Below are 23,199 nucleotides of genomic sequence, written 5' to 3' on the forward strand. Positions count from 1 at the left end.
GTTCAGCATTAGAGCTTCATATTTGCTACAAAAAAAAAATGAACTTCCAAAGCTAAGAAAAAAATAAAACACAGGTGAATGTGTGGCTGAGACTGAACTATTTAATGGGCAAAAATTAAATAGACAGTAAACAACCAGTCAGCAAGAAATTGATACTACTGGAAAATCACTGGAAAGTTAATTTTCATGCTAGGGAGAAATATTCCGGACAACTCAAACAGGAAAGATAGATAAATAACTAAGATAGAAGGGAGGTAAGACCCTCATGCCTCTGAAGAGCTGAGCATAATCCCAAGTCACTGTGAAAGTCAGCACAGGTTGTAGTGGATCATGTTATCCCCAAGAGGACACTGGCAACTGGCATGTAGAACGGTGCATGTTCCCTTCAGGAAATGCACTGGGAGTTTCGCTTGTGTGCCTTTATGCGTCACTTTCTTTGAAAACAATACATCTATTAAGGTATTTTTCTTATTAGTCTACATTTTTTTCCAGTGCAAGACTAGTCTAAGAGCACCACTGAGCATGGGGAGTGAGCATCTTTAGCAGCACGGCTTACAGTAACCAAGATTAGATGTTTTTTTTTCCCTCTGGTTAAGGAAATACAGATCATAGTAGCAAGGATAGAAAGAGTATGCCAAACTGGTGAATACAGAAATAGAACAAGCTAGTATTTCAAACTGACGTGAGAGTATTAAAAATAACAGAGAAAAAAAAGAAATGAGAGGAAACTGTCTCTTCTGACCTGGTCATTTCAAATAGCCCTTTTATAGAAACAGAATGCAGAAAGGATAACAGGTTTAATCCCAGATCTTGCACTGTGAGTCCTTGCACTACCTTGCCATGTGAATACTTCTCTTTCTTGGAAATTTTCAAAACCCATGTAGTAAAGAAAGCTTTAATGGAAAATTACACTGAAAATCACCTGACTATTCTTATAGAAGCTGTGTGGGTTATGTTCTCATGCATTTTTCATAACTGCAAAACAGCTTGTGAATGTCACACTTAACTGGCACACTCCTGAGCCTAAGTTTTAAATAGCTTTTTTTTTTTTCTTTTTCTGAAACTGCCAGATATTAAACTTCAATATAAAACTATCCTCGAGGGGAAGATACTATGTTCACAGTATCACTGTAAATTATTGAAAATCAAAACTGAAGATCCATTTTGTTATATGCCTCTGAAGAAATAAATTCATTACTAAAAAAACTTGAAAGTAAAACATGGGCCAAGAGGCTTAACTGAGATTAAATCACAAGAATGGAAGATACTGGGGTTTTTTAACCAATGTATATTTTGTCTTCTTTGACACAACAGTAAAGTTTCTTCTACAAAACCATTCACGTTTCACAGTAATTAACTCCCATTCTTAAGGTTTTATCCTATGTACAATAACAGGTCAGTTTGATCACGCCTTTTTCTTTCTGTTTTAAACCTTGCAAGTTGGACTGTTTTCTAGAGCAATGTTCAAGGGAAACAAAGATGTTCAACAATCAACAACTGAGTATTAATCTGAGCTGTACCACTGTTTGATCCTGTCCTGTTGTTGGCATCTTTCTAACTGTATAACATGCAGCCCTAAATTAAGAACAACCTGAGCAAGAGCAACCATAGAACTCTTTGTTAAAGGGCTGGGTGCTGTGTTTATAGCTGTTCACTTGTTCTCCAGGCTATTAAAGCACGGGAACTGGACCAACTGCCACAGTATATCTCCAGGTTAATGACTATTAAAGCTACCCTTGTGCCAGAACAGAAAAATCCACTCTGTGCACTAAACCCTGAAATTATCTTGCCTCAGTAAAAAGTACCCACCAGGAAGGATGCAGTTACCTTAGTAATTAACAGGCTCCTAAAAGTGGGGAAGGTTGCATACACCTGAAGAGGAAGACAGGCAAAAACAGCACACCAAGCGTTTAGGCAGACAGAAATGATGCCTACCTTTTAGACAAAAATCTGACTTTAGTGTCTGCTTTAAAATTAGATTTCTTATGCAACTGATTTACGTGTTAATAGGATCAGTTCATGCAGGACTGAAAATTAATAGAGGTTACAGAAAAAGAGGAGAAGCTGCTCTCCCAAAAAGAGGCCAGAGACAATGCAGTAATCTATCATTTATTGAATAATTTTTATCTGAATATTTACATTTAATATTACATTTAGGTGAGTTGGTAGAAGATTAGTGTTTTGCTGCATTTAGTCTTTGAAAGGTAACCGAAAGGTAATACATACACCTTAGCCATGGATCCTAAGTCATTCAAAGAGAACAAACTGATGTGTGTTACTAAGTAACTAAATCTTGACCAGATGGCTAGCTTATAAAACTTGCAATATTCTATTTACATACTGTGCAAAACTACTATTTTAGTGTATAAATATGTACACTGAATACAACAGAACTCCACCTTGCACTGGAGAAAAATAAATAAGGCCACATGCCTAAAGGGCACAGATCTCAAATAAAACTTTCATAGGATTAGAGGCAAACCACCTGCCAAAGTCAGCGTTATTTCGGGAAGAATGGGATGTGTTTGTTTTTAAGTTGTGGGGTTTTGGTTGTGGGTTGGTTTTTTTTGTTGTTTGGGTTTGTTTGATTGGTTTTGGGGGGGTGTGTTTGTTTGTTGTTTGGTTTGGTTTGAAGTTTATTTTGTAGTTTTAACATTTCTTCAGTTAGGGAGAAAAGAAAAGCAAGTTTCTTCCCTTGAAAAGCAAAAGAATCAGCAAAAGATTTTTATGAAGATAGACATAGATAAGTACACACAACTATAGCTATGTGTATGTAATATATATACGCATATACATATTGTGTTGGGCTGTATCAAAGGTTTGCCAAGCCAAGTTCACTTCTTCTAACAGTGGCTGACAGGTGATACACAGGAAGGCAAACACCTCCTTCACTACCTCCAAGGTCAATATTATCCATCATTCTGATGTGATAAAAGGATAAGCTTGTTCTGCTGGAAATTTCATTCCAGAACAACAGCAGTTTCAACCAGCTTAAACAGTTTGGAAATCACACTCATAGATGTTTTATTATGTTGAAAAGAAAGGGGGAAGAAAACGCAATGCAATGTGACTGTTATTAGGTAAAGAGTATGTAAATGTCAGGTGGAAAGACTCTAAGTGTAAAAATTGTCTTGTAAGAACAAAAAAATAGCATGCTAACTTCTGTCTGTATGCTACTGCACTAATTAACGACACAGGACTTCTACCAGGTTGCAACGAGGTGTAACATTAACTGCAGATAAATACTTCACGTTCAAGAGCAAATTATTTATTTTCCAAGTGACAATCTGTGGCAGAGACAAGGATTTCCAGCTTCCCCAAAACTGTGTGTGTGCCATCTTTCCCATCACAAAGTGTAGAGCATTTAGAAGGTACCGAAAACACAAAATGGATAACATGGCACTTGTGGAGTATTATTTCGTAATCTTCACCAAACATTGAATGTGATATCTGTCAGAGAGCTAATGAGGCTTCTGAGACTAATCAAAACAGAACCTAATGCTCCAAGACATTATGAATGAGGTCTTTCAGGTTGCATCTTGAAAAACGTTATTTTTGAGATGATAGATAAAGGAGCAGAAGCAGTGATACGGAAACTGCAAGCCTTATCCATGTACCTAGGACATCACTTCCCCACCTGATGGCTACAGAGGACTTTAAACAATGAAAGGGAAGAGACTGAACAGAAGCGTATTTCTAATTCAGTTCCTCTAGTAATCAAGTGTAGAAAGTACAAACTGCAGGTAGAATACGTCTATTAGAGTAGCTTTGAAAAAAAGGTTATAGAAAGCAGAGCCAAAACTGAAACACAACTACACAACTGTAGCCAGTACAACCCAGAGGGCATAGCATGCTCAAGAACATTTACAGAAACTGAAATGCCCATTCAGACTGGTATCATGTATATAGCAGAAGAATTTCCAGATAATCAAGTTATAGCTCAATAAGGGAGAATATGTAGCAGTCCTCTGACATGGAAGAAAAAATAAGAGGAAGCAGGAAAGGCATCTGCTACACAACATCAGGACTAGAAAAAAATGAAACTCAAAACCCTTTGTCAATTCAAGTGTAATTCAAAACCAGAGAATGACAAATTCCTGCAACTAACCCCACAGGCATATGCTCAGTGCACCAGAACACCTCCTGCCTGAGGCAACGTATTTGGGCTCTGGGCATCTGAACTTAGGTCCAGGCAGGACCAGGAGTGACCTGCAATCAGCAGAGGGCTAACACCAGCTTTTGTTGGCAGTTTCTGCTCTTCCTTATTCATTGACATGAACATGTGTAATAAACATAAATTATTCCTTGCCAGATGTTCTTCAGAGGACTCTTTGTGGGCAAGGGTAAAAAACTGACTAACAATGCCTTCAAGCAGAAGGAAGAAGTGAGTTGACTGAACAAAGCTATAAAAATCAGGGAGAATTATGGGAAGTTAAAAAATCAGAATTGTATTTCAGGAAATTCCTATGCATCTGCTTTAACACATGAGACCACCCTAGCAAGTCTGTGTGAGTCAGCATAGGAGAACATTAGCAAAAGTGTATGTTTGTATATATAATAGCTCAGGCTCTAATCAGCATCATACCGGTAGAGGAAGCATTTAATCTATATGAGAAAATACTGAGATCACAGGAGATTGCACAGACCAGTAGAGTACCAGGTCTCTGGAAAAGAACAAGATGCCAATAACACAGTTTCAAAAAAAAGCCTGTTTCAAATTTCAGGAAATGAAGCAAATAAAAACCTTCAGTTTTAACAGAAAAGAAGTACATAAAGCATTAACAGAAATCAGTAATAGTTTCTAGGAGGAACAAGATAAAAAGAGCAAAGATAGGGAGTGAGTTAATACAGCAAAAAAGTTATGGAAGGACTTTCAAAAAAAAACCAAAGTAATTTAAATTGACAGTTATGGTGCCAAACAATAATCAGGCATCACACACAAATAAACATGGTGCAAACAGCTCCATCCGTCCTTAACAACTGTAAAAGTTTTATGGTAAGAACTCCTTGTTACGGGCTCATCTGGAACACACTGGAGACATCTTTGGCAGCAGCTATATAATGCCAGGCAATGATGAGAAAGCAAATTTGTTTTTGCTATGGGTGGTTACACTTTAAAATGTAACCTTTTCTAAAAAGGACAGTCCCCTGGAGGCACGACATCTTATCTGTTAAATTCACATGGGTTAAACAAAGCTCATCTATAGAAAATGAATTCCTGTCATTTTTTCTTCGAAGCTTGACAGGATTGAGTCAAAATTCTGTAGGGAGGACAGAAGATGTCCAGAAGATAAAGCAAAACAAAACAAAAAAAAAGAAAGAAAAGGAAAAAGGCAATCAACCTTTTAAATTATTTCATGCCAACTAAGATTCAAAGTGTTACATCCATTCTGCTTAGATCTATAGTCTTCAACTCAAAGGTCACATTTACTATGGATTTTTCTTGCCAAAGCATAACAGAAATAGTTTTTCGATAATTTTGAAAGTCTTTGGGGGAAATCTGTTCTGGGCATTATTTATGAAAGGTATGACATTTTATTTATCTAGTTTCTTTCAAAATAATTGAGAATAAAACAACAATGATGATGTATTGTCAAGCCCTTCTCAGTCGTTTCTCTCCCTTCTCTCTTTTAGACACACACACACACACAGAGTTTCTGACATGGAATAAATGTTAGTTTTACTACTTGATTTTAAAAACAGAATTTTAAGATATAAACAAACTTTCTCAAATCTGATATGTTTTTCTAAAACCTAAATCTAAATATCAAAAAGACAATTAATGTGGTTTCCTAAACTTCACGGGAAATAATGCCTCTTCATAAATAAGCAATCCTTTGCAAAATTTGCAACATAAACATTCTAGCAGCTCTAATGCCATATCAGGAACAGGAGGGGAAAATGCTTGGAAATCCCATAAGACACCCTAGATAGTATGTGAGAGGAATTTCAAAAATTTTTTTTTCAAGTTCTGTTTTTATATTCCATTTCCTATATAACACTACAAATATTTATGGGAAACATCTTAAATAGCAGCCACGAGATTTTGGTTTGTTTCCAAGGAATCAATTCCTTCTTAATAAAGAAAACCTTTCTCTGGTGTTATTAATTCCACCATTTGGTGGACATGCAGGTGTCAGGACTGTGCACTTACAGAGCTGGGGCTGGAGTGCCGCCTGACTTTAGGTGATTCCTTCCCTGCAGATGAAGTTTTGAAGTTAATGCAAGCGTTGTTCTCCGAATGAACCCTCTTGACTTGATTAGTTGGTTTCTCAAATGGATCAAAACTACTCTGCGTCCTCTGAACCCTGACTTTTTTATCCTCAGGAATTGTATCCAGAGGTTTGATCACTGAATCCATCCCCTGGCAGTTCCGTGTAGACATCTTTGTGACACATATCTGAAAGGAAAAAAAAACAGCATTCACTGACTATAACAGGCTTAAAGTCTGTGTCGATCCATATATCAACCAGCATAAAAAAGGCATTGGACTCCATAAGCATTTATTTTCTATTTCTACATTAAAATTGCGAACACCACATGCATTTTACATAGGCATGCACTTTACATAGGGGAAACACACCACAGCCATAACAATAAAAAGCCTGTCTTTGTGTAGTGTACTAAAAGATCCTGAAAAAGACAGATAGATAAAATAGATAAAATTCATACATTTGTATTTTCTTATACAATGCATTCTTGTCAACAATATCACTTCACTACTTTTTCCAATCTAGCCACCGATATCCACAAGCAGTATTGACTTCCATTTGTTTAAAATTGGATGAGACTTAGCTTAAATAAATGATGGTAGTCTGTGTGTGCATTTCGATGCTGGTCTGCCAAAGCTCTAATACCAATATATTATTTTATTTTTAAATAATGCTTATACAGTGTTGTTATTATTATTATCACCATATGTCTCAGGAAATCAAATCAGTAAATCAATTCCCAGGCTGTGAAACGTGAGACTGCAGCTTAATGGCACAGTAAAGTAGAGAAGTTCAATTCTTTGTTACTGTGAAGTATGACTCTGCCAGCCCCGAAGACTGCAGTTTGCTGCTTGAGCTACCAAAATATGCTATTGCTAGTTCAAAAGAACTAAATGAGCAGAACAGCAAGCTTAGATACTCCAGTCATGTACACTTACGGTTTTAAATTTAATACACTTCAACATATAAGACCTTTTTTGAAATCACACAGTTGGTGGGGGTTTGTATTTGAGGCCTCAGCTTCTCTTGTCACCCATAAGAGACAACTTTTACTTGGGAAGAAAAGAAATAATTTTAGCTTTCAAGCAACAGGGAAAAGCTACAAAGTGTGATGCAAGCAGACCCAAGAGGCTCCTTAAATCATAAGGCAAATCAAAAGAATCTACAATGTACTTTTTCCAAGGTATTTGCCAGTATTTAAGGATAGATGGTGTTAATTTGCTGTCAACTGTACTGTTCACATACAAACAATTTTAAAAGTCTAATGTTCCATTCGAGCACTTACAATCTAACCATTTTTGAAAACTTGCTGTCATAAAATAGTTAACAAGAAAAAAAGAAATATTTACCATTACACATAACCCAAAATATCTCCAATACAAATTTTTCCAATAAATTATTCTTTGCCATTTCCCTTGAGGAATTCTTTGCCTTCAAAGCCATATTATTTCACTTGTTTATAGAAATACCAGGTGGCTATACCTTGGGTTTTCGATATTTTGTGGGTTTGATGATCCACTGTAACAGTAGATCGAAGATTTCTATTGTACATTAAAAATGTAAAGTACACTTCCTGCCATCTGTGCCATCTGTGCACCAGGTCAATTCTAATGAAGGACACTACTAGCATTACAAACCAGGCTTTACAAAGCTTCACATTTCTTCTCATTAAAGTAGCTCTCAAGACTAAAACTTAACCAAGGTTTAACTGAGAAAAGGAATAGCCCCCTTTCATAACAAATGATAATTCCCTCTCAGGCCAAAATTAAGGCAATTATGTAATTTGGTCTATTACTTCAGAGAGAAAAGATATATTACTTCAGAGAGAAAAGATAAAGAGCTGCTGCACAAAGAATATTTAATTAGCCTTCTTGTAGAACTAATTGGCTTCTTTTCCCTTAAACAACTTACATGCACAGACATGCACCCACATACTTCCCACTGTCCTCTCCAGATCCGTGTTCTTGCTACCAACAAAGATGTTTTAACATAATGTAAACTGAAATTACTATTCAAATAGCAGTGCTTTCATTTTGCTTAATCAACATGGTTGCAAATAAATCAGTGTTTCTCAGCCTATGAAATCCTGTGATCCAGAAAACAAGGGCAGGAGATAGGGGCAAAAAGTTCAAAAGCTGTATTTGTTTTGCTTTCAAACTACCAAAGGCTGCCTGTGACAGCTTAAAATGTTCAGAATCCACAGCTACAAACATACTATAGATAATGCTTCCATGAGTGCTGCTTCTAGTTTCTTTTTTCACTGGAAAAATCTCCATGTCTAGCTCTAATGTGGGCTAAGAAAGCATTAAATTAAAAAAAAAAAAATAGGAGGGAAGACATCTGTTCCTATTGATCATCTCTACTGGAAGCAGTAGTAGTTCAGAATGAGATATTGATGGGAGACTACTTAATCTTCAGATAACTTGACCAAATCTGGAGTAGGGTAAAAATCCCCACAATCATCTTCTAATAGCCAGCTTCAACCTTGCAAAGACTAAAACCAAGCCGTATATCAACCAGCCCCCCGCTCAGAAGTCAAACGCCGCACTGGAGGCACAGGCTGAACACCAGTGGCACCAGTGGAAAAGACTGAAGAGCAGAGAAGCAGAAAAGCAAGGGGACTCCCCACACTCCTCTGGCCACTCTGCAACCACAGTGCTTCTGCCCGTGCTGGCATGAGCTGTCATTCATCACTTCCCTCTCACCTACATTGATAGTACCCTCACAGTAGTAAAACATTCTTTCCAAGCAACTGCTACCACAGTGCACTGTGAAGCAAACAGAGCTGAGTTTACGCTGTTGTTGAAGGGTACACATTTCCAATTCATCTACCCTGCCTATAAAACTCTGAAGAGAAACTATATTTAAGTGGTTGTTTTTCTGCCATTGATTGGCCAAGTCCAACTTGACACTCAAACTCTGCTTGGTGAACTCTGAAAGGAGCAGGTCTAAAATGTCAGTAATGACCGCCGGTTGTAACTTCAAAATTACACAGCTAATTTCAGGTAATTTCAGGTTTCCCTCCATCAGCAAGAGCTCAGCTGCCCATAGCCTTGCTTTGCCCTGGGCTGTGGGTGCCCTGACCTGCCACTCGTGTGCTCCAGCTAATGGCAGGACTTTATAGGGACTCATCATATAAAAAAGCAACAGTCTACTGAGCAAGACTGATGTATAACATATTTTGGAGATTTTCCTGCACATATAAATTATCTCAGATCTCAACAGCATGACCAGATCGCATTTTGGGAACAGTATAGGTTTGAATTTTTCTATTACACTAATTCAGCCTTTGAAGTATCATTTTTCTCTTGTACTGCATAACAAATGATTCATATAAATTCCAGTGTCTCAAACGATATATTCAAATACTTAGCACCAGAAGCTCTTAGACTAGTAAACCACTGTCCACCACCTGCCAATTCCTTGCTGGTAGTTAGGAGAAGCCTAACCAAGCCTCTTATTTACAGCTTTTTTTTTCCCTAAGAGAGGAAGGACCCTTTTCCAGCTAAAGCATAATATTTGTTACAAAGGACACAGGTTCATTTTCAGCCTCTTTTAGATGAGCCTATGTGATTCTCTGGGCTAGTCAGAATTTTCCTCTGCATCCATTTTGCTCTCTCTAAGACAGGACCTTTCTTTTTACCCCATTTCATCTGTTTTATCTGCATAAGACACAGGTTCTTCAGAGTGCGGACTATTCTTTTACTAACCGTACACACAGAACTACCCTTGTGTACTCCAATGAAGATGACAATCCAGAAAGCAGTGCAGCCTCAAAACTGCATGATTTTGTTGAATATCTGCATTAGCTACAGTTACCAAAAAAAAAAACGAACACCCAAGAGTAAGAGCCTTGCCCTTGCTCTATTAACCTATGTAATGCTGTACTTAAAACAGTGGAGCCCAGACACTCATTGAGATGCTGTAAATGCCACCACAGCCTAAAACCAATGCTACATGAAGATGTGATCAATGGCATCTTAACTACTACAAGAACTTATCTCAAATGTACATAGAGACAATACAGGTGACATCTTGGTTTGTCATCTACAGGATGACAAGTATGTTTTATAAAATGCAATCAAGAGAAAGAAGAGGCAAGAACTTTTCAGTATTAATGCGATATACATTTAAAGAAACTTCTGTCTATCAAACAGCATAAGCCCTTAAGCAGTTTTAATTACTGTTTCTTTAACAAAAGTCATCATACAAGTAAACACTAAAGTTTGTCAACACTTTAAGTGATTCTTTGCCCTTCTGAAGTTACTGCCATGATTTGGTATTAATACTCCTCCCGCCACAAACAACATTCAAAGCATAACTTTCAGAAGTATTAACTATTTCAGAAGCTATTTGGCTTTTAAAAGTGATGCAATGAAATCACAGTTATCACTTTCAGAAGGGGTATTTCTGCCAGCAAATCTCACAACTATGGGCAGCAGAGGAATTGGATCTTCATTTATGCTTTCTCTCTTCTTTATAGGAAACAGGATTTAAAAATAGGCCAATCAACACATTTAACAACTACAGATTATTACAAGTGGAACAGGTAATACGCCAGAAAACTGTCTCATGTAAGGATTGTTCAAGCACATATTACCATCCTTTCAAACCTTATATCAGGTAGTAAAGGCTCAAGGAACTCACTAACCAATTCACCACCTCTGACTTTGGGCACATTTGGTGGCCCCAGACATGAAACTTGAGGGTGCAGGTGCTTTGTGCCACCTACAGTCCTGCCTGGCAGGAATCCCAACAGTGGTACCTTGGAGAAGCAGGTTGAAAAACAGATGTTAGCAAAAATGGCAACAGAGGGGAAGGAACAAGGGGTAGATGATAAATTAATCTATTGATATATATATATATATTTACTACATGGAAAAAAGGTAAAGCAATGGTAATGGTATGTACGGTATTCACACCAGAGAACCTCACATGTACGAGATTCATCCCCCAAGTGTCTGCTTTGGTTACGAGATGAAAGTCCTGGAAAACCTAAACTAGGCTGCAACATCCAGCGTGCCTTTGGAAAGAATCTTGCTCTTCTCCACAGAGAACAGAGAGGTCCTACAGAAACTCATTTTTTGTATTTGAAGTTACTGTTTGGAAAAGCACCTCCAAAGTAGCACTTGGAAATTGTCCAGGTACTTTGTGTCTTTGTGGGAAAGGATTTAATCTCAAAATAGCAATGACTGTTCCTACCCATCGAGGTAACTGTATTAGTAGTTGAGAGTTCCTGATGCCAGTCTTCAAGAAAAGATGTCTGTGAGGGGTGATCCAAGAGAAGCACCTGTCTATGAAAATCCTGCCTGTTACATTTCTTACATAAGCATCATTAATGTTAAATACACAGTTGTGTTTCTCCAAGTTGTTCCATGCTCTGCTGCTAAACAGCTATGCCAGTACACCAAGTAGTCACCAGGGCAACCACTGGTATCTCGCACATTCTTCACACCCCGATGACTGAAATAAACCCACTTTTTAAATTTCTCCACAATTATTTACTCAGTCTCAACTAAACAGGTAAGACTAAAAGAAAGATGATGAGACAGAAGTAATTTTGCCACTTAAAACCTACAGCATAGTCACTGCAGTTGCCTGAAGAGTTCTTCTTTACTTTTGAAAGAAACAGCAAAGGGACGCTATACCTAGAAAATCAGAATATTCATGTCAATTCCAATATTCCTTGTGCTGTCACAGACTGTAGAAATGTAAAGCAAAATAAAAATTAACCCCATAAATGTTAGTATAATTGGGTATTAAAAGTTATTTTAGTGTTTCTCTGTGGTTTTATTATAAAATAAAAAAGTGACTACCACATATCTGGAACATTAAAGAAAGGGCGCTTCAAAAATCCTAATCTTAGAACCACATAAAAGCATAGCATAGTTTGTATTTTGCAACTTTCTTAGCTGCTGATCAGAATCAGAAGACAGACAGACAACAAAAGGGCTTTCACAGTCTTTTTTCCCCTCTTTCCCACTTGGTCTTACAATCAGTTTGAGATGATCCCGAGGCTTCTCTAGGATAAACAACCATAGTCATCATTCCATCAGTAAGGATCACTGGGCCACAGTTTCCTTCTGCCCTCATCCTAACTTCACAGTACTTATCACAGCTCAAGACTTAATGTCTGCAAACAGCCATACTTCTTCCATAAAGACTACTGCTGAAGGTGAAAGACAAAAATCACAAGTGTGGTTTTGCTCCATGCATAATTTCCATAATAAGCCCCATTAAATAAAGAATAATCAGTATAAACACCAATGGACCCATTTCTAAATAAAGATGTCTCTTTGAATTACCTTATATCACTTCAAGCAAAACTCCTTAATCTGCATTTGGGATTAATGTAATTAAAAAAAAAAAAAAAAAAAAAAAAAAGGTTTATCAGATTTAGTTATTGTGATACAGTTTCAATGCAGGATTTTTTTTTTCATTTTTTTTCACTTCATCACTGTCAGCAAAATTAAGTGGTTCCAAACAAACATGATTCTTAGACTTAAAGGTTGCTGGATTAATTCACTTACTGTTTAAAGTAATATAGCATTTAAAGAGTGAGAGTGATCAGTTAAAACATGTAAGTAATTTCTAGTCCTTACAGTTCATGAATTTTAAAACCAGTCATGATTGTCCCTTGAATTAATCATCTGTTAGGGTGCTTAGTGAAAGACAGGCTGTCCCATATCAGTGGAATTTACTCATATGTACAAAGATATCTTCAATAACAAATAAGAATCAACTTTGGCATGACAGACCAGACATCCTACCACAAAGAAGAAAAAAAACTAAAGATGTTTATATAGTGTACAAACATACTACTCTGAAGCTCATCACATCTTTTAGGGAGATGCATTATATCTATTCTTTAATTCTTACATTTAACATCCTACAAATGTTTACTTTGGTCATGCAGTACCTATAAGCTTACAAAAAATATTAAAAAATTGCCATCCATCTACTATTCGCTATTGTTCATTGCCACTGTGTACATCATGGGAAAAAAGTGGTTGGTTGGGTAAATACCATAACAAGCATCCAATATTCTTGTTGAAATATTAGAACAAAATATCTGAATTTCCCCCAATTGTACCATTCCAAGAGAAGCAGTATGAAAGAATCTGACACAGGGAACCCAAGATCTAGCATCCACCAAGCAAAAATAAATAAATTACTGAGTGACCTGAGGCAAGTAAACCACTTAACCTCTTCACAATTCCATCTTTCTGTTCATAATAATGATCTTGCCCCTATCACTAGCAGAAACTGGGAGCACTAAGTAATTTTGTAAAGCACTTGGGTTTTTTAAAGTGAAATGTTATGAAGATAAAGACTCTAATTTGTAGAGCCAAAGCCCTCTGGAAGGTAGCACAGCAAATTCGTTATTACAGAGAACAGGACATAGCACTTGCATTTGGCTGACAGATGTACAAAGAAAAAATCATAAATAGCCAAGTGACTACAAACCCAACAGCTGAATTGATGAAAGCGTAAGGCCAGCATTCATTTTCACTGAAAAAATCCTATCTGGATATGAGTTCTCATTATCTTTCATAAGCATGTTATTTTCTATCATGCCTTGGTACCATGGCAATTGAGAACTACACAAGTCATCTGCAGATTCTGGCAGCACTGGAATTTGACATTTGCTACTTATAAAACACAGTTTGGGAATGTTCTGGAGTATTACAAGCAGCTTTGTTCAAAATAAAAATGTGACTGCCTGGAGAATTATTCTTTTTGGAGAACAAAGCAGTGAGACAGCTCTTTCTTTTTATAACCACAGGCCTTGTCCACTTCTTCTTGGCCTGGCTGGTAGCACTCTGCTGAGAAGAGAGGGTCAGCAAATATTGCTGTGTCAACAAGCAGAAACACAAACAGGTCAAGAAGAGAGTTCAGTTGATGAGAAAGCTACATGCAGGAAAAGATCAAGGAAGAACGAGTGATGAGATAAGGGAGCGAATACAATTTTGAAAGGGGAAGTAGAGCATGTAATGCTGCACGACATCACCAGTGAGTTCATACCAGAACTACCAGTGCAATCAGGCCCAAATGTGAAAGACGTCCTTCAACACTCGCCCTTCCCTGTAATCACCAGCACCACCTCTTTGGTTTGAACATTTGATGGGCACAGCTAAAAGAGCAGCAGAAGAGCTTAAGTAAGATAGAAAAGTAAAGGAGAAAAACAAAGGACAAGAAATAGAGTAACAGTCACACAAGGAAGGACAGAAGATGTGAGGAAAAAGATTATTGTAAAATACACTGTTATTTTCCTGTCCTGATGGCCTGTCAGTTCTCCCTAGTAACCTCCAGGGGTAACATGCTCAACTGTGCCCCTGAACTACAATTTGTATTCTTGAGTATTATTTGTTCAGCTTTATTTTAGCATGGAGATTGCCAGAAAGGCTAGCTATGAACTAACAAATGCAACTGAAAACAGAGCTTGGAGACTGAAAATGGTATCTGGGAATAGGGTGTGCTATTTGCTGTACCCACCACAAACTTATCGTACATCTCCCACAGCCCATCTCAAAGGCACTCTCCAAAAATGGCTGTTTTATTTCTGAAGTTGAAGCTGATGTTAAACCAACTGTCTATGTCATATGGAAGAAGGCAAATATAAAAAGGTCACTGAAGTGCCAGATGGAGGAATTTTTGAACTGGAAGCTCTGACATTAATTCTCTGTGTTTGTCTGAAACACTGAATTCAATGAGCAGATTAAATGTCTGCTGAATTGTCAAGTGAGAAACAAGTCACTCTCACAGAAAGGCCAACTGATCAGACCTGGAGTAGGAATCCCAGGATCATACAAATCTGAAAAGTTCAAACACCTCATTTGAGGTAAAATAAAGTTTTATACTGGAAATTTTTATGGGCAGGGCTCACACAACTCTTTCCTCTCACCACCACTCCAACCGTGCCAGACCTGCAAATACGTCACATATTTATTCTGCTAAATTATGTCACATATTTATTCTGCTAAATTAACACATAAGTATTAGAATAATTACTGAATCAATCACAATCCTGGAGTTAGGAATTACTGCACATGATTGTATATCCCTTGGACATGGGAAGGTGGAGCTGAGCATTTCTATTTATTTTTTTTTTTTCTGTTCATAGCACAGCCTAACTTCAGAAAAGTGAGTTTTCAGTTCATTAAAGTAGATGTTCCTCTTCTTGCAGGAAAAAAAAGTCTGATTTTGAAGAGAACCCAGATTAGATCTTAGGTCTATAAAAGCCCACATATATCCTCAAAGTAAAACCCTGCTCTGTGATAACAGTCATCAGGAGGAGTCACCTAAGGACAGGGTCTCAGCTAAAGGTCATGCAGAAGTCCTGACAGCCTGTAACGTACATGAAAAGAGACAGAAACACAACGGAGCTGATCTAAAGGGGCGTTTTGCTCTATTTCTGTGCTTATGCCCCAAAATACAATAACTGCGTTAGCTATAAAGCCTGGCAAATAAATTCTTCCTTTTATTTGCATGATGCTCAGGTTTCCCTCAAAGTAAGTGGCACGTAATAGGGCATTCAAGCTATTCCCGCAGTTCAAACCAAGCTACTGCTTCCATTAACCTGGTTCAAGAGTTACTGCATCCCAAAGCAGGTGGGTCATTCCTTCACTGAACCAAACAGGAAGGCAGAGGAGAGGACCAGCAGAGGTGTTCATGTGGGAGAGGTGGCTTCCAGCACCAGGCGCCAGCCAGCAACTCCTTGGTAACCAGCAAAATGGTGGAGAAAGTGTCTGTACATAAACACTCTCGCATGAAATTGTGACAGGTGGTTTCTATACTCTTACTTAGTTACCCATTTGTATCTGTTGTCTATCCTCCTCTGTAACCATATGAACAGCATTTAAAAATAAAGATTAAAAAAATATTTTCAATCCCTTTCCCATATCAGCCTCCTGCTCCAACAGATGGCTGCATGCACTAGTGCAAATTCATACAGTTTTCTTTCCATAAGCACATTATTAGTAGTTCTGTATGAACATTAAATATTAAGTCTTTCTGAGTTTACAGGTTTATAATTTTATTCTATCCTCCAACATTCCCCTCAATCATGAAGTTATCTAAAGTGTATCCATAAGTGCAGTAAGTCTTCCCACTGCCACGTTCAAGTGTGAGAAATCTTGAGAGAGTTGACAGCAAAATGCCTATTCTTGCTAAATTCTGAGGCAGTGTTGGTAAGGTTTTTTGAGAAAACAAATGGTAAACAACTCCATGACTTGAAAATAGGTTCTACCTCATTCCTTTAGGCTCCTTTGCCTATCCTAGCAAGTCTCTTGATTCTTTCACAGGCACCATCAAGTACTTCTGTTGCAAAATAAAAACTAGAGTTGTTCTCCTACAAGCAGGGACTACAACAGAAATACTGCTATTGGTCAGATCTGGTCATGCAACTGATAATATAAGACTGAAGCCCAACTACCCAGCTAAGAAGTCAGCTAAATTCTATTTGGTGAGCCAGAAGTCAGATGAAAGTAATGAGATATGATGAGATAAAAACTTCATCTATAATTATAATGAACCAGAGAGTGTTTTTCAGACTGAAAAGTCAGACAAAGATAGTTTAACAACTCAAAACTGATCTTCCTGATCTTCATATATATGCTGAAAAGCACTTTTCTTATAAAAAGAAAAACGTTAACAGGATGAGTTATAGAATTGTCTTTGCCAAACACATGCATTTTCAGGTGGAAAAGTCTTACAACCATTTTCTTTCAGGTATGACGACCTTCATTGCACTGAAACAGCATGCTGTACCATCCTTTACAAATCAATGGGTGTCTTACATTCTCTTCAACAGACTATCAAAAAGGGCTTTCCAAGAAATAATTCAAGCCTAGAATGGTAAACTAGGTTGGCTCTTCTTCCTTCATTCAGGTCAATTCTTTGATTTAAAAAAAAAAAAACAAAACAAAACTTAATTCCCTTCCCTTTTTTCTGCATTTGTTCTTTTTTTTCCTTCCTTCTCTTCCAAGGCTCCTTTTTTACTACCTTTAGCAAAAGCTAGAATAAAAACTAGGTAATGAGAGTTCTTTATTTTATTCTGCTAATGCATTTTGAAGTTTCGTTCAACTACCAAGAAAGAAATCTCTTCTGCTCTTAGATGCTTCATCTCTGAGGTCAAGAACCCTACAGTTTGAGAAATGCAGCTTCCAAGGCAGATCAATGCCACAAGGAAAGACAAGCTCTCTGAGCCTTTCTAGATCTGCTCTCTTACATATTATCTTCCAAACCACTGAATTTGACAAGGTATCTTCTATCAAATCAGCACAGTATAAAGGTATAGACAGAAAAGGAGCTTCACCTTTGTCATTATTCCCTTGTGCAAGTACTCTTCAGAGATTTGAATAACCTATACTACAACTTGGTTTCCCAGAAATCTTAATAACAGCCACGCACCTTTCTGCCATTGTTTTCTTTCATGAAGTTTGAGAGTTCGGGTGAGGATGACAAGTCCAGCTTCACAAACAATTAAACGGAGAGAGTCTTCATTTGTGTTTCAACCTCATTTACACCTGATTTCTTCTTTTAACTTTTTCTTTTTTTTTTTTTCTCCTCAGATAAATGATCTGCTTACAGAATTCTACAAAACTTCAATGAAAAGTCTTAAAAAAATTTTTCAAATTTTCCAGAAGCTACTGCAGGTTTGTCAGACTTGCAGTAGCACAATAACTTTCAAAGCAAAAAGGTGGAATAAAGCACCATGGAACTTGCCTCTCAGTACATAATGTGTCATGCTGGAAAAAAATAGCAGAACCCCTGCAGACATATCATGTCCCACAATTCAGAATTTTGTCAGGGGGTTGTAATGAAGATTATAGCATCTGAAGTTACTCAGAATATGAAGAACACTCCAATATATCTTTTCTTGCAAAGAGGTATAAAACTTAAAATGGAGAGGATTCAAATTGATAGAAGAGCTCTTCATAAGGAGGACAACTGTAATTTTATAAGAATAATTCTTTGAACAGCATAAAGATAATACTCAAAAAAACCAAACAAACAAACAAAAAAAAACAACTAGGCATTTCAACTGAGAAGTGAAAACCACTGCTGCTTCTTTGATGTGTTCAAGCAAAAACATGTGCTGCAGCAGAGTTATGACTGTGCTCAGATCAGTTCCAAAGAAAAAGCTATAACAGCACAAACCAGCCAAGCTTTCTGTGGTTGGTGGCAATCTGCACCTCCAAAGCTGTGAGTTCATCTTGAATAACTTTCAAGAACAAATCCCAGGAATCAAATGGGTTAAAAATCACACCTACCATTAAAGTCAGACTATCAGCGAGAAGTTCTCCAGTTTTACAGCACATTAAGCTTCTCATGAAAATATTTCACAAAACTGAAACTGACTGCAAGTATCGTGCGTGGCTTTTCCTTCACGGCTGCCTCCCAACAATATAATCACATTTCATAATTATATAATTTTATGCATCTGGACTACTTTGCCAAATATGGGGAATTTCTCACTAATTTGAAAGTTATTGGTGGTGGCTCCACTGCCTTCCCAGGCAACAGCAAAACCAACCACTCCCATCCTTAAGCTCTAGAACTTTTCAAGACAATTCCTCTGCACGACATTAAAATAACATTTGCATAGCCAATATTTATCAACAAAATCCATTTGTTCGTTAAAAAAATCCATTATTTACAGGGAAGTCTGGGCAAGCATAATTTAGACATATTCTCTGCAGGTTTAAATACATTTTCTTTGCACTTACACAAACATTTCATAGACTATGAGAGGATGTATTCAAATGTTCTAAGCCTACAGACTGAAAAGCATCAGAAATGAACTAAATGAAGCTGAGCTTTCACCATATCTTAACAGGTATTATGCTTTTGTCTGGTGTTTTTATTCTCTCACTGCTTACATGGCAACATTTGTTCAGGTAACTTGTATACCATTTAATATTAAATTATAAACAACCTACATGGCAAAACTAAAATACAACTAACATGAATCTTAGAAAATTTCCAGGATAGAATCATAAAGAATGGGTCAAAAGCTTGCTGGTATGACGTTTGCTGAGATTACATTTATATAATGTCTAGCTGAAGTTTATCATAAATCTTTTACAATCAGAAGCTGCAATAGATCTCCTAGTCTGCAGGATGAGATAGCAAGTTCTACTGTAGCATTAACTTACGCAAATTCTAATAATAAATTCTAAAAATTTTTGTAAAACAAAACAAAAATCTCCATCCACAATTTTCACACCATTTTTGACTAGTGTACCATCATAGAGTAAGACAATTAACAGATAAAACTTCCAGATTCTGCATCATCTTTGAGCCAGTCCAGAACTGAGACCATAACTTCAGAGTTCCACCCAGTAGTATGATAAACAAAAGAGCAAGATCACAGTACTACTTCAGTTCACCAGCAGCAGAGGGAAAAGCCTGAAAGTTACTTCTACAGGGGCAAAATGATCTGTTTATGTTGTTGATTCAAAAACCTTGTAACACAAAATCGCCCCCCTGAATTCAACATTTAGCACTATGTTAAATCCAGAATTATATCTATGCTTGCAGTAGGGAGCAGAATAGAAGATATCAGTGAAAAATATGCCACACATGAAAGAGATGCATATAATAATAATTCTGACAACATAAAAAAAAAACTTATCTCAAAGGCAAAAAGTAGTCACAGAAAGGTATTTACCAAACTATACCAAAACCCAGAAGACATCATGTACATAGAAGAAGCACTTCATGACTCATGGAGCTGCTGCTTGGATAAATTGTCCTGATGTTAGCGCTATGATAGTAGGACTTAAAAAAATAAAGTCCTTAAGAGTCAGCTCCATAACTAATCAACTTTCTATTCATGTACGTTGCTGCCAGGGTATCAAAACACAAACCTAACCAAAGATGTTGGAAGCCAATCTGCACCTACCTAAGGGAACGCAAACTCAGAAAACAATATTTAACCTGCTCTTTCTGATTTAAGAACACCAACCACATTTTTCTTTAGTTCAGAAGCAGGCTTTGGAGTACCAGTATTTCATGGTCTCTCTGTTGTTTCGATTAATTTGTCAGGATACTCTCCTTCATTTCAGCATGGTTTGTAAACTGTAGTAATCCTTGTATCAGTAACTGAAACATTTAGGAAAATGTTAACCCTAGTATTACAAAATTCAATTTACAAACCATGTATAGTACCACCTGACACCTGAATATTTTGCCAGGACTTGAAAGGGACATAAGTCCAACAAAGCTGTCTGGATCTGCTTGGCAGCTCCTGTGAGCTTCCAGGGGCACATCTACTCCCACATAGAGAAGTCACCAAAGCTGACAGCCTGAAGCCTCAACTGACCCAGGCCAAGCACTTCCACAAGCTCTCACCCCAGCAAGTTCCTACAGACCACGCAGGTCAGGCCAGGACAACATGTCCAAACTGGTGTGAGGTGAAAGCTTGGTGGCAGCCAGCATGATGACGGGATTTCCCTTAAGGGACATAATCTCTTACCTCAGGCAGCTGGAGCCCAAGAGAGCTGCGTGACCCACTCGCCCAGTGCCCAGCCAGCCACCCCTTGGCATCGACTGGGCACGCTGGTCCTGAGAGAGACCTGATCTCAGGCACTTTCACTGGTACTATCCATCTTCTTGCCTGGGGGTATCTGGGAGAAACAAGAACCACCTGCCTGAGGCAGAGTACCTGCTCAGAGCTCCGCTTTTTAAATAGCCCACCCAGGCTTACAGTGTGAGGGGAAAAATGTTAAAAACTCTGTGTGTTATGTTTGGTGTTAGGGATTTTTTTGGTTTTGTTTAAGATTTCTTCTGCAAAATAATTTTAAAAGACACAGTTAGGTGACCCTTTTTGCTATAGGACTTCAAAGGCCGGCTAATCTCCTTGCACCAGGATGTGACACTGATGATTTTTAGCCTGCTCAACTCCAACTTTCTGAAGTCAGAGACACCAAGGAGACTATAGCAAACATTCACTCCTCAGGTGAGCCCTTATATCCCGCTGTGACAGGCGTCAGCCTCACCACAAAACTGATCCACACAGAGAAGACTCTAATCTTTACAGAGCATCCAGCACTAACCACCTATTATGCTATGTATTTCTTACATTCCCCATATGCATTCTCAACTTTTGGCCACATTTCCACTTTAGATATATATATTTTTCCCCCGTAGTTAATTTCAAATCTGTGTTTAACTAAATGTTACCATAGGGAATATTATTTACCAACAAAAAAATGTACAAAACAATATTGATTTCTTAAGCTCAGAAAACTAAAATGTGAGAACCCCAGACATAGTAGTAACACAGTGAACAGAGCTGATGGTTTTGTATTTGGGGAGAAAAAAAAAAAAACAACAACACTTGGAAGAAGAAAGCTGGACAAAGCAACAACTTTCACATATATATATGTAGATTAAAAAATACCACTTAGAAATACTGTGATTTAAAATTTACTTTAAAAAAATCCCATGAATCTAAGAGTTTATGGACTTTCATTTCATGTACAACATGAGAACAAACAGAAATGATTGGATTACTTCTACGCATTAAACAATGGCAAATGCACTGAAGGTTTGCAATTTATTCATAGTTATAACAATATAAGCAAAGGAAAACTTCTATTAAAGTAATGTTTGCAGGAGAAATAATGATGGTAATAGAAACATTCAAGGTTATTCTTGATTAAAAAAAAAAAAAAGAAACAAAACAGGCATCTTTACTTTCTGAGATACAACTATGGAAATTAAGTTCCTATAAAGTGTGAAAGAGCCCACTTCACAGCACTTGCATTGCGGTACATACAGTGTCACACATTTAGAAAACAATTTTTTAAAATAAGGAACTCCAGCAAAATAATAATGAAATCTTCAGAAAATAATTGAGATAGGACTGAACCTTCCTCCTTTAATCATAGTCAGTGACTAAGAAGAAAAAACCCTTAATTGGCAAGTACAGAAAAAGCAAGCATGAATTGCTGTCAAACTAGTTATTTGATCCCACATTGATATACAACTGATCTCTTTTTGGAGTATAATTCACATACTGCTTAAAGTATAAACATGCTCCTCTAGAAATAAAACCCTCTGCTTTTGCCCTTAACTAGTAATAGCAAAAAACATACTTCAGCACTCCACCATAACTAACACAGTTGGCTTCCTTTAAATGCTAGAACATATGGTGAAATATTTTTTTTTTGTTCAGTTACACCGGATTTCTGTTGAGATTAATATATGGCTTGATATACAACTAAAGCACACTAGCTGTCAGTTAAGTCATCAAAAATAATTCAAATTATTCCATGCAATGCCCACATTTTAATCTTTCTGTACGGTACTAATCATAACTGCTGCTTTTTTCCTCTTCTTTCCGTGAACACACTGCTGCCCTAAGCTTTCATACACTGAAATATTCCACTAAGATCCAAACCACTGCCAACACAATTCTACACGAGCATTCAAGAATGATTACTTAAAATGACTACCTCATTTTTTATTTTATTAAATAAAGATAGCATGCAAGAGAAATAAAATAATCCCAGAGGTTAACAAGGCAAAAAGATATTCTGATGTCCATGATAGAGCATGTATTTATAAAGGATCATTTTATTTTCCACCAAGAAGCAAATCTGTAACATATAAAGACATTTATTCAGATCTTGCAAGATGCACAGACTTGTTAGCAAGATGAAAAAGTGGCTGATCACGTCCTTCACTCACTCGTCCCAGAGGGCGTTCAGCCAAGCATACATCGGAAAAAATTGCCCATACTATTCTCTTAATACAATAATAAGTAAGGCAGCCGGAGAGAGAAATACCAAGCTGTACCGAGAAAAGCATCGCTTTTAAGCCATCCCCTACCTTTTCCCTGGTATTTACAAGCCGCAGGCAGTGCTGCCGGGGAGTCTCACCAGGGTGGCTGCCGAGAGGTCTCATGTGGCGTTCCAAGCTTCCCACCGCCTCCCTCTGCCTGGATTTTAAGCATTCTCGAGAAAACCCACCCTGA

At 37.4% G+C, this 23,199-nt stretch overlaps 1 protein-coding gene across 6 annotated transcripts in view; it reads right to left on the minus strand.

Moving 5' to 3' along the window:
• The window catches only part of CDK14 (cyclin dependent kinase 14), a 324,092-nt gene that overhangs the window by 235,275 nt on the left and 65,618 nt on the right, over positions 1-23,199 (minus strand). For 4 of the 6 annotated variants that reach the window (XM_065830694.2, XM_065830693.2, XM_065830695.2 and 1 more), the window contains one exon: positions 6,155-6,400. The exons of 1 other annotated variant lie outside the window; for it this stretch is intronic. In XM_065830694.2, coding sequence (XP_065686766.1) covers positions 6,155-6,400 — 246 coding nt within the window. Of the gene's footprint in view, positions 1-6,154; positions 6,401-23,054; positions 23,148-23,199 lie in introns of those variants that run through there. One more of the 6 variants, XM_065830697.2, reaches the window with a different exon arrangement.

The sequence above is a fragment of the Patagioenas fasciata genome, chromosome 2, assembly GCF_037038585.1.
Source record: "Patagioenas fasciata isolate bPatFas1 chromosome 2, bPatFas1.hap1, whole genome shotgun sequence".
In the NCBI taxonomy this organism is placed as follows: domain Eukaryota; kingdom Metazoa; phylum Chordata; class Aves; order Columbiformes; family Columbidae; genus Patagioenas; species Patagioenas fasciata.